At 38.5% G+C, this 12220-nt stretch overlaps 1 protein-coding gene across 1 annotated transcript in view; it reads right to left on the bottom strand.

Moving 5' to 3' along the window:
- The window catches only part of myocd (myocardin), a 35965-nt gene extending 24439 nt beyond the window's left edge, over positions 1-11526 (bottom strand). The window contains exons 1-2 of the mRNA XM_061706123.1: positions 11519-11526; positions 7444-7509 (exon numbers count right to left, since the gene is read on the bottom strand). Coding sequence (XP_061562107.1) covers positions 7444-7450 — 7 coding nt within the window. The 5' untranslated portion in view covers positions 7451-7509; positions 11519-11526. The remainder of the gene's footprint in view (positions 1-7443; positions 7510-11518) is intronic.
- Positions 11527-12220: the final 694 nt, after the last annotated feature.

Raw genomic sequence — 12220 nt, 5'->3', positions numbered from 1 at the left:
TTGATTCCACCACAAACGTGTACCATTAATGGCAAAGAGGAAAAATGTTATGATAACTAAATAAGTGAAAATGGAACCTTTTGTGACACGGAAGCATCTGGCTGCTTAACACTCTCAATCGGGGGATTTACATGTAGTCTTGTATTCCGATTATAATCGGTTTAGAAGCCCAAACTGAATGAAAATGCTCCATATAAACACCAGGCCAAATCCAAACAGGCCGAATCCAAATGGAATTTCATTTAGTTTCACAGGGATGGAATATTCCTTTTGTCAAACCGATCAGTAGTAAATGTTCGCCATGAAAACCGCGAATCGGAATGACGACAGGCTGCGCTCTGTCTGCATCTGTCTGAGGTAACGTCATCGTTTACGCACATAAATATGGGGGCTTCCAGCAAGAGCTTATATGCAAAGGAGATCTTGTTTTTAACTACAACCCAAATTCCAATGAAGTTGGGACGTTGTATTAAACATATTGTAAATAAAAACAGAATACATCCATCCATCCATCAATTTCCTATCGCTTATCCGAGGTCGGGTCGCGTGGGCAGTAGCTTTAGCAGGGATGCCCAGACTTCCCTCTCCCCAGCCACTTCCCAAACATTTATTAAATGTTGCTAAAAGAAAAGGTAATGCAACACAGTGGACAAAGACAAGTACACAAGACAACAAGTCTTTGTAGTGTATTCAATTAAATATAGGTTGAACACGATTTGGAAATCATTGTATTCTGTATTTATGTTTAACACAATGTCCCAACTTCATTGGAATTGGGGTTGTGCTTGTAAGTTGTTTTTATCAAATTGTTGCTTAAATAAAAGTGTAAAGAACAGTCCCAACTGGTGCGCTAAATAGATGAGTGACCTCCATTGTGATAAATGACGTGACGTTTACGTCGATGTGGGCACGTCGCACGTCTGTTCTGATTGAATGTGATGCACATGTATACACCCGATCGGAATAGATCACATCACATGTAAACAGTTGAACAAAGATCTTCAACCAGAATGATTTAAATCGGAATGACAAAAAAGTCTCCATGTAAACTAATAACATATACAAATTAGTATTACCAAAACTAATGTTATCATACAACGCAATTAATTCCAGCAATTAGGTGACAGTGGCAAGTTCCCTCTGCATTAGATTCTGTAACTGTTTGACACCTTTAAAGGGTGAGTAGTTTTACTTTAATTTAGTTTTATTACACAGTGTTTAAATTCTACTTATATGTATTACTGTTAAGAACGTAAAATTGCCAGCATAGTTAATACAAGTTTTAGCAGAGTTTAAACTGATTTTTCCCTTGAGGAAAACTAAATTTACACTCATCATCTAATTAGAATTAAATTCAAGACTATGTCTCTCGGCTGGCCTGGGAACGCCTCGGGATCCCCTCGGAAGAGCTGGAGGAAGTGGCTGGGGAGAGGGAAGTCTGGGCGTCCCTGCTAAAGCTACTGCACCTGCGACCCGACCTCGGATAAGCGGTAGAAAATGGATGGATGAATGGATTCAATGATGGAAACCATTTAAGCCTCGACAAATAAATGTACTTAACATGATGCAGTACTTATTACAATTGTTTAATTGTCAGTCATAGTTACGCTGATTTGACTTGGAGTTTTTATTGTACACTGTAATACATAAACATCTGCTTTAAAGACTGTGATATCAGTGATATCGTGTTGAAATAAAATTCATATGAGGCAAAAAATGAAAGAAAAAAAACGAAACGTAACATATTTTACTGTGTATATGAGGTACTCTACAGTATATGGATATGCACAAGTGATCCAGCCTAGGGATAAACTACTTTTGCTTCAAGGGTAAATTGTCACATTAAAAAGGCATTTGCTGCCCACCGTCAAGATGACATCATCATCTGTTAATAGCGCTGGAGTCTGTCCTGCTGTCCCAAACACCTCTCTTGTCTCTGCTGGGCCTGATTTAATATCACAGAGTTTTAACAGTGTTTAAACTGTGTAACCAAACTGCCTAAAAACGTGCTCAACAACTGCAGGATTGGCCCACATAGGTAGAATGTAACATGATCCAGTGAGTTTGAAGCTGGCTTACACAGTTTCAAACATTCACCAGTCGAATTTAAAACATGCAACGCACTTTAAAGCTATTGTAATACATATACCTTTTGACTGTACTCGTCAAATGTAAACACAACACTAAGAGGTAGGACGTATGGTGCATTAGGCAAGAATAATTCCATCCCCAGAGGATTAAATACGGTGTTCAAGACAAAAATTTTTTTTTTTTTTTTTTTTTTTTCTTTTTTAAACCTGGGGTCTTGTGCAAGAACTTCACTAAACCTGCAGCTATGCCCTACTATTTTTATGAGGAAATATTAGATTGTACGAGGGGCAGTCAAAAAGTAATTAACCCAATTTAATTTAACCTACTAATAAGTGATTTTTTTTCCCCAGAAATGTTAACAGTTTGTAGTTTAAATACTCGTTTGGACGTTTATTTAAAAAAATATTTGTTTAAGCCTGTCCTCTTCCTGTCTACAATTTTGGAAGCAGAGAGCTGTGATTGAATTTCTTGCCTTGGAAGGGGAACCACCATTAAACATTTTCAATAAATTGCAAAACGTTTATGGGGAAGCTGCAATAGGCTACTCCACAGTCAAAAAGTGGGTGTCCAGGAGCAAAGGCAAAGAACAAGAGCCTGCTTTGAGTGACCTCTGTGAAAAGCAAAGGAGTGGATCATCTTCAGCGGTTAAGCGGTCCTGGGAATACTGCTTGCCTCTTTTCTCTGACAGTAAAAGGACAGGCTTAAAACTTAGTAAATAAACCTTCAAACAAGGATCAAAAAATTTCGGGAAAAATATTGCAATTATTAGTGCAATTATCATTACTTTTTGACTTCCTCTTGTCTTTTGTAGGTGTGTCCAGGAAGCAGGCAGGCCACACGCCAGTCATAACTGACAGGCTGGGATGGATCCTTGAAAAGTCGAAATAAACACCAGATGTTCCCTTGGTAATACAGTATATGGGTGTTTATTTGATTACGGGCCTTTTTGTCTCCTTGATGTAAAATTTAAAGAAAAAATATATTTAAATAGATGTTTTCAATAACCAGCAGTGGGTGTGCCAAATTATAAGTATTGTCGAAAATTTCATGTTAATATTAGTATATTTTGACATTTTTTGAGCGGTTTTACGGTGGTATTTTACAGTTTTCACCCTGTCCCTAGCACAGGGTTTGGATGTATGAAGCTATATCTTTCTACTAGAAAAATGCTAAAATGGTGTAACTTTTACCATAAATTCCTTAAAATATAAAATAATGAATGATTTCATATTATATGAAATTATATATGATCATATATACAAAACATTTCAAATTCTGTCTTTTATTTTTACTAAAATATGTCTGTCCCTTAAAGTTGCTGTCATTACCGCCACATTGAGCATTATCAGATCAATCACGTTTATTCAAAATCTGATTCTTTAATTCCCTGTGTCATTTTGTCTTGTCACTCAAGCACATGCTCGGGCAGAGAGAAGTCAGACATTTTGATAATTGGAAGAGTAAGTTTTTTCCTCATTTGTACCCTTAAGTCACGTAATATTTTTATTGCATATCATTACCAAACAACTTGTAGTGTTAATATGTTTAAAGATTTTCTTGTAAAAACTTGATAATCATATAAAATGTTGTACAGGACTAGCTAGCTAAAAGAAAAAATTAAGATAACTCTACCAGCATAGCTAGATAGCTAAAAACTTTGAAATGTCATTACCATCATGTCATTACCATCACAAGATGAATCCATTTTTAATCAATATGCCACTGTGGCGGTAATGACATTTCTCGAGGGTATCTGACAAAAAGACCAAATTAAAAAAAAAAAAATCTTAAATCAATATATAAGGACATGAACAGATTCTGAGTCACAGAAAGATGACAATTAAGGCAAGGTAGGTATATATAGTTTTTGTGACATTTCATTTTTGAGAAAAATAAAAATCAAAAGTGCCCAAGATCAAATAAACACCCACACACACAAAGACCCTCTGCCATCTGTATCTACCCAACCAGAATAACACTGCCAGGCAAAAGTTACAAAGCAACAACACTAGACTGCTCTGAAACATAGAAAGAAAAAACATTAAGTTCAAGGCCTCAGCAAAATCAAATCAAATCAAATCAACTGATGTTACTTCACTGCAATCAATAGATAAACAGCCAATTGAAATGAATTGCATTTCCGCTTGCTGCCTTATCTGTGACAGACTCCTCGAACCTGATAGGACAGCGCCAGACCTCTGGATTCCATTCCCTCGCACGCTTACCAACATCTTATCTGGGGACTCAGTGAAATGGCAAACGGTGCCAAAGATATCGTTCAACAAATCCTTTGCCTGAAGTTCAAGCCCCCGTCATGTTGATCCCGCAGGAAAATCACCAAACCAATACAAAACCCACTAATGACTGCTTTTCGCTCACCGCTTCCACTGCTTTCAAGTACACTACAAAAGAGAGTATTAGGACAACTGGTCATTGCACATGGGGAAACAAACAAAAAAAAAATACGAACAAAATATGAAGTTGCCCTCTGTCCACATTTGAAGTTATTAGCAAATTCTTCACTCTTCTGTAATTTCTCCTGTAAAGACTTGAGAGTTAGTCTGTGGGAATTTTTAATTTCGAGTCACTGATGGATGAAGATTCTGCCACACAATCTCTGTTAAGGATTATTCCAAAGGTGTTGGGTGGGGTTGAGCTAAAGACGCTCAGGTTCTTCCACCCCCAAATCATCCAACCAAGTCTTTATGGACCTTGCTTTGGGCACCAGTAAAATCATGCCGGCACACAATTGTCTCCTCAACATTGGAAACAGAAAAAACATTTGGATTTGGTAGTGTGAAGAATTAAACAGTCAGAGGGTAACTCAAGGGGTCAACCCCTGATTGATGAACTAATCAATAGGTGTGTTTATACAATTTTCCAAAGGGCATATCTGGATTAACTGCAGATATGATAAATATGAAGAGTTGACGATCACTGAAGAATGGATAGATGGGCCCTTCATGTGTTAGCAGTCAATACTAAACAAGTTTGTTAAAGTATTACTGCATATCCCTGACCTGCAGAGCAGGAGAAACCATTTATCTGGATTATGGCACAGATTTAAGTGCACTCTCAGTCCAGTCAGGTCTACATGTCCTCATCACTATGTCTCAGGTGACATTGAAGCATTTAAGTCAATAGTGTGGCAGCTCCCGTTAGGTGCTGTCCTGTTTGGGAATGCCTCTGCATTTATATAGCATTCATCAGACGCAACGTTGTAAACAGGTACGATGTGAATGCGGCCTATCACCGTGGAAATGAGTGCATCTTCCACATGAAAGCATTCCTCGGCGGTCATTCACCGTTTTGTCTGCTGACTCACTGGCTGCGCGGTCTAGCTGCATCTACAGTATGCTTGGTGCTTCATATTTTCCTGCTTCCTCAACATTTCTGTACATACGTAACTAACCAATGAGAAGAGAGGGAGTCTCAGCAAAGGTTAATCAACCCTAATTTGGGTCAATATAAAATTATGCACCTTCTACAAACCCACCTCTTGCATAAATAAGTTAAAATGTTGTCTCATGTTCATATATTATTTACTGAGTAATTAAAGAAATTGTAGAAAATGCTTGCATTAAAGGAAAAGTAATCGGCCACTGGCACATTTTCTGCATTTAGCTGCTGATACAAATAAAAACATAACACTGAATCAGTAAAAATATTTAGTGTTGACATTCACACTTCTTTGGACCAAGAGATAAAACGGGATGAAAATTTCCAACTGTATCCTGGTTATCAGTTTGAGATCGCTAAAATAAATATAAACAAACATAAAAAGAACAAACCACCTATTAAAAACACATATAATAAGCAATCCTATAATAAAATTGTGAACAGCAGCAACCAAAATCAATTTTAGCTTATGCAAAACTTTACTTCGTTCCTCATTTGTTCACTGATGCGGCACACACAGGATGGCAGAAGCTAGCCAAAAAAACAACTATTACTCTCTGATAAAAAAAATAATAATAATAACTAGTGCCCGACTGATTAATTAGATATTAGCCCTTTTCAAATCGGCAAAAATCAGCCAATTTTTGTAAGATTTTGTATTATTTTTACACATTAACACATTACAACATAAGAAAAAGATAATGACATTCAAACAACAACAACAAAAATCGTCAAAACAATCTGTTTTTCTCTGTTGTAAATTTAAACAAATACTGAAGGATAAAGTATGGTAAAAGTCAAATGTTCTGCCTGCAATTCACATCTTTATTGTTGTATGCATGAAAGGACCACAAAATAGGTTATTTAATTGATTATATATTTCCAAACTAATAATAAACTAAACCAAACTAATAATAACAAAACAGTAATGCTAAACGTCTGAAATTTTATTGGTAATCCCTGATTGTTTTCATCCCCTTGTTGCTCCACAAGTGTTTCTTGCTTTTTCTTCACCTTTTCTATTATGATACTACCACAAAAGGGTACCAATGATGGCAAAACAGAAAAGTGTGATGATAGATATAGAACTGTGTGTGTGCTTGTATTTTTACACTTGTGTGGATTAGGGCCTGACCGATATGGATTTTTTGAGACAGATTCCGATATTTGGAAGGATAAAATTTGGATAACCGATTAATTGGACAATTAATTTAAAAAATATATAAGAATAAATAGGGTCCAGCATGCCCGCGACCCGAGTGAGGATAAGGGGTACAGAAAATGGATGGATGGATATAAGAATAAAATAAATGTCTTTGGTCCCTTAACGCTTACCAAAAAAAAAAAAAAAAAGAATGTGAGTACAAATGGTTGTTTGTTTATATGTGCCCTGCGATTGGCTGGCAACCAGTTCAGGGTGTACCCCGCCTCCTGCTCCAGCACGCCCGCAACCCTAGTGAGGAGAAGCAGCTCTGAAAATGGATGGATGGAATTACAGGCAGAACATTTGACTGTTTTACAATACTTGGTCCTTTAGTATTTGTTTAACTTTACAACTGGGAGAAAAATAGGCTGTTTTATTTCTTTCTGATTGTTTTTTTTTTAATTATTGTTTGTTTGAATGTCATTATCTTTGTCTTATTTTGCAATGTGTTAATGTTTAAAATATATATATATATCGGGGAGAAATTGCCAATTTAACAGATTTGAAAACAACTAATATTGGCCAATTAAATCATCTGGCCGATTAATCGGTCAGACTCTATTGTGGACTATAACGTTTGCACACCTAACACGTGAGGACTTTCTGTAAGGACCTAAAAATTATGCCGAGCCCTACCAATATCTCCATTTAGACATGGATATTCAGTTAAGTAAAAAGTCTAAAGGGTATTTTCAAATGCGTGTGTGTGTATCTGTCTTTCTGCAGCTGTGTTGGAGGGTGTTACTCACGAGGCATGATGCCTTGGTCTGCCAGCTGCTCTCGTTTCCTCCTCTGCTGAAGTCTTAACTGTAGCACTGAAGGTGGAGGGGGGAGAGGATGATGACAGAGTCAGGCAGACAGATAGCGTAGAGGAACAGAAGGTAAGAAATGACAAATACGTAGAAAGAAAGGGACAGTTAAATAAAGCAGGAAAAATTATACAGCCAATCTGCTTATTGCACAGATAATTCAAAGCATGAAGCATACTTTTATTACACCAACAGGTTGTTGATGAAATGAAAGAAAAATGTAAATTCCAAGCAATTTGAAATGTATACAAACATATGTATTACTGTATATGCATGCATTTTCAAAACAGGGGGAAAAACAAAGCAGCTTGCTCACAAATATTTCTGCGAGCAGGATGTCGGCAGTGATAAACACTGCTCCTGGCTTTAAACAGATCTGTTCAGCAGTGTGTGGTCCTAAGGGTGCACACACACTCCTGCATGCTCAATGTGTGTATGTAGAATTGTAGAAGGGTCTATCTGGGAGTGTGGGGTCATAAACATCAAGACTCCCCCGTGTCTGTTGGTTGGGTAGTGTCGGTGGCTATCCTGCTTTCTTTTTCTTTGTTTCACTGCGCTTTTCCCTCCCTGCTGCTATCTGAAGGTCTTCTTCTGACATCCTGGATGTGACACACAAGTATGAAATGTTCCTCCTTTTCTCCAGACCAATCACTGATTTCTCTGATTGCTCATTATCTGCTGCTTCAGGTGGTTTACATTCATTCAGCTTTAGCCCCATTCAAACTTGATTTCAAGTCAGTGTTCGGGTAATTCACCTCCGCACACGTGGTAAAGCACCTCCGTTATGTAACACGAGGCACTTTGCCTTCATCTGACATCTGCTTTAGTTTACAGTGACGAAGGTCATGACCTGTTAGTCGCATCATCACAGAGAGGATGTAATTGTGAAATGTACGATGACCAAAACATGTAACGGAAACAACCCCCATTAGTTTTTGTCCTGCGTTCTCCAAAAGCGCCACATATTTAGTCAGAGAAAAGAAACAGGTGTTTTCTGTCTGAAAACCTTCCACGTCGTCTATGATTTTAACTCTTACTCACAAAGTTAATAATTCTTTGTGAGATGCACACCAGCTGCCATGAAAACCTCATTGTTATAGAGAGCAGACTTTCAGCCATATGACCCCTTCTTCTCTTAAGGACATTTGTTTTCCAATGTGGGTGTCCAGGTACACAAAAGCAATACCGTATTTAGAACATTTCAGATTTATTGTGTAAATAAATTGTCACTTCGCCTGGTTGGCTCTGGTAAAGTGCCGATAATTACGTGGCGCTGTGGTGATATTGTGATTTACGAAAGGCACCATGCAAGAATGAAAGCGGCTAAGAATGACGCCTCAGTTCCACACTTGAGCTCGAAACTGCTAATGAGACAGGCCACATTTCTTACATCAATTCCCAGAACTTCCCCTCAAGCACAGACACAAATGTGCTCAGGAGAGATGTACGATCATAACTGTATAACTTCTCATAAACAGGTATTCCTAAATAGAGTTTTACTGTTTATTTTAGACCAATACCTTTTGCATAAAGTGAAATTCCATGAACATAAACTCCCCCATGTTATCCAGATGGACACTGGACAATTTTTGGCAGATTTGTGAACGTGAGCTTGAGGCAGTATGCAGAAGAGTCAACAAGTCATTGTAAAAATACTAATTCTGGAATGGTTCGACAATGACGGAAAGTCAACAGCTGGATCTTGGAGTGATGTTCAGGGACGCGGTACTTATTGCTGGACCATAATTATAAAGGAACACAGAACTACAGTTTTTTTAAAAGGAATTTTCAAATACATTTAGATTAGAATTGAACATACAACTGCTACAACTTTGACGACCTCACTTGGGGAATAAACTGAGAAACAACACATTCTAGTCAGTCTTTTTTATTGCAATGATTTACCATTCTGCCCAACTTGTAGTTTTTGATATGTGGATGCACATGTCAAACAAAACTTTATTTTGACAGAGAATTGGGTTTAAAATGTATTATTTGTAGAGATCAAATCGGCTTAGTACTGAGAAAAACAACACCATTGCTAAATCCGATGAAGTGGGTCTGGCAAACTACATAAACAATGGGGCACAACCTGTAACATCAGTTTGATTTTCCTTGACACCTTTGTCACTACATTATGTAACATCAATCTTTGAGTTGCTAATCAACTCAGCATGGCAACCGGTCAGTTACGCGTAAACGCACTCACGCAAAATGTTGGTCAGTCTGCGGGGAGCACTTAAGTGAGATTTTAATCTTTTCTTTTAAATTCATTCATGCAGCAACAGTTCCCATGACTTTGATAATGTAGTTCAAGTGGGTTGTGAAATGATCAACACATCGCTGGGCTTTATGGCTGGAGGAAATGTGAGCTTCTACAATTAAAAACAACAAAAAAACTGTAAATCTAAACACCAGATAGTGTCTGACCGCAACTATCATAAGCACTTGAATTTACAAGTACCTAGTTTTACATCACTTATGCAGCTTTCAACTCATGAATTCAGTCTTGCCAAAATTTATCCACTTTAACTGTATCATCAATCAGATCTGGAGTAAGATGACCTTTATGGGAATAAAGTCAATGTCTCCACATCTGTGACACATTAAAACAGCTCCCGCATGTGTTTTTTTTTTTTTTTTTAGAGCAAAACACAACCTGAGCCATCACGTTTCTCTTGAACCCTCCCGTGTTCCCTTGAGCACCGTGGGCCATTTCCCACCCTGGCAATCTACTCTAAACAGCTCAAAAGGAAAAGCCCCATTTAGTCTGCCACTCCTGCAATGCAATTACATTTTTGAGACACTGAATAAGGACCAGTTGTTATCGCCAGTTGTGGGTCCTTGCAGCACTGTGATTTTCAACTTTGAAAAAGACAAGCTTTAGGAAATAGAAAGCTTTGAGCCTCTTATCTTCGGCACCATCAGTTACATTTTCCTCAGGGAGGTGGCAGTGTTGCACACACACGTACTGTATACAGAGTCCACTGCACAAACACACTTGCTCACATCACATCTTTGAAATTATCCATCATTCCATCCATCCATCCATCCATCCATCTTCTATCCCGCTTATCCAAACTGTTATTTGTGCGTTTGACAAAAACTAAAATACAGTTGTCCCCTTCTCCAAGAAGGTCGTGTGTACATTGTTTTGTTTGCTTGCAGAATTTCACAAAACCACAATCTTTGCGGCCACAAATAAACAGGTCACATTTTGGCGGCTCATGATAAAGGGTACAAATCCAGGAATTAGTTTTTAAGACAGAGCATTTTGGACACTTTTTGTGTGAATGAGGATTGAATCGTTATGACAAAACTCAGGCATCTCCACAACAAGTGGGTATATAACAAGCTGAGCAATTTGGTAGCATTCAAATAAAAAAGCATTGATGGATAGAAAAGCAGGAACCGCTGAAGTGTACTAAGCAGCCGTTTAAATCAGTACTTCTACTCCTTTTGATAAGGTACACTCACTCACATACATGCACCATTAGCTTCCAGTTCACCCTTATTAAGATAACCTCCAACCTTGTTGCAGCGTCTAATCTCCCTTATCAGTGTGCATCCTGCCAGAGTGTCAAAGTAGCTGTGCAATAAGTGCACTAACCTGTCGAAAAACTCCCTCTTGAATGTTGCACTTTTATAAAACTGATAAAAGGGTTTTTTATAGAAGGGTTTTAAACCATTGACGTTCAACTTACAACATGATTTGGTTTGTTACATGGGAGGACTCTTGACTTGCCTCCCTCTCGTATCCCTGCATACTGCGGGTCTATTACAAGCACCTGTCACTTGGAGCTAAGGAGCATGCTGTGACTGTCAACACAACTCGTTCTCAAAGTCAGGCAACGCGCATAATGAGTACAACATTCCCTGTAAATGTCAAGTGTTGATTTGCAAACGGCTTGCAAAGGCATGTGGGAATACACACAAATCTTTCCCAAGAAAATCTGACTGTGCATATTGACTATGTTATAAAAAGAATGGCTGTGTAAAACCATCAAGTTCTTACCTGATCTAAACTTGCTTCGAATCAGTATGGAGTGTTCAGAGCCCAGAAGAGTCATAATGCTTTACAGTACAGTTCCAGGGTTCAAAAGTTGCAAGATACAGTCATGCACACCTGGGCCCTTCTTGGCTGCTTCTGGACCCCAAGACTGAGATGCGTTAGAGCAGATTCTGCCTACCTCATCGATAGCTCTTTAAAGAAATTTAAAGAACAAGACACATTAATAACAAAGCCTCTCTTGTTGTGTCAGTCTCAGTTGCCAGTGTTTACACTAGCCAGCAGATCTCCGAGTGCTCCCCTTCTCTCCCCTGGGGGGGTTGATGTGGAAGTGTGTGAGTCTTGCTGAGGCTTTGGTCCCATCTAAGCTGAGAGCTCTGAGGTCTGAGTCAGGCAGAGCACACAGATATGCCCTGCTTGGGGAGGGGCTAGGCGGCCTGAGGGTTGCGCTACAGTCCCGCCCGTAGGAGCCGGAGACTGGACGGGCTTTGGCTGATGATTTCTTCCTCCCATGATACCAGTGTAAATATATCTGCCTATCAGCCCTGCTGTGTGTTATTGGAGGGGAGACCAGATAGAGAAAGCTAAAGATTGAGCTATAGAAAAACTTTCCACACTGTTGAAAAATCAGACTTTTACATATACAAAAAATAAAAGCATGACCTAATAGACTGGTACATTTGATGTCATTTATTAGCATAGAGGATG

This window comes from Phycodurus eques, chromosome 19 (assembly GCF_024500275.1).
Source record: "Phycodurus eques isolate BA_2022a chromosome 19, UOR_Pequ_1.1, whole genome shotgun sequence".
NCBI classification, from domain to species: Eukaryota; Metazoa; Chordata; class Actinopteri; order Syngnathiformes; family Syngnathidae; genus Phycodurus; species Phycodurus eques.
Note: the sequence above shows the minus strand (reverse complement) of the source record. Positions and strands in the feature narration are given on the sequence as shown.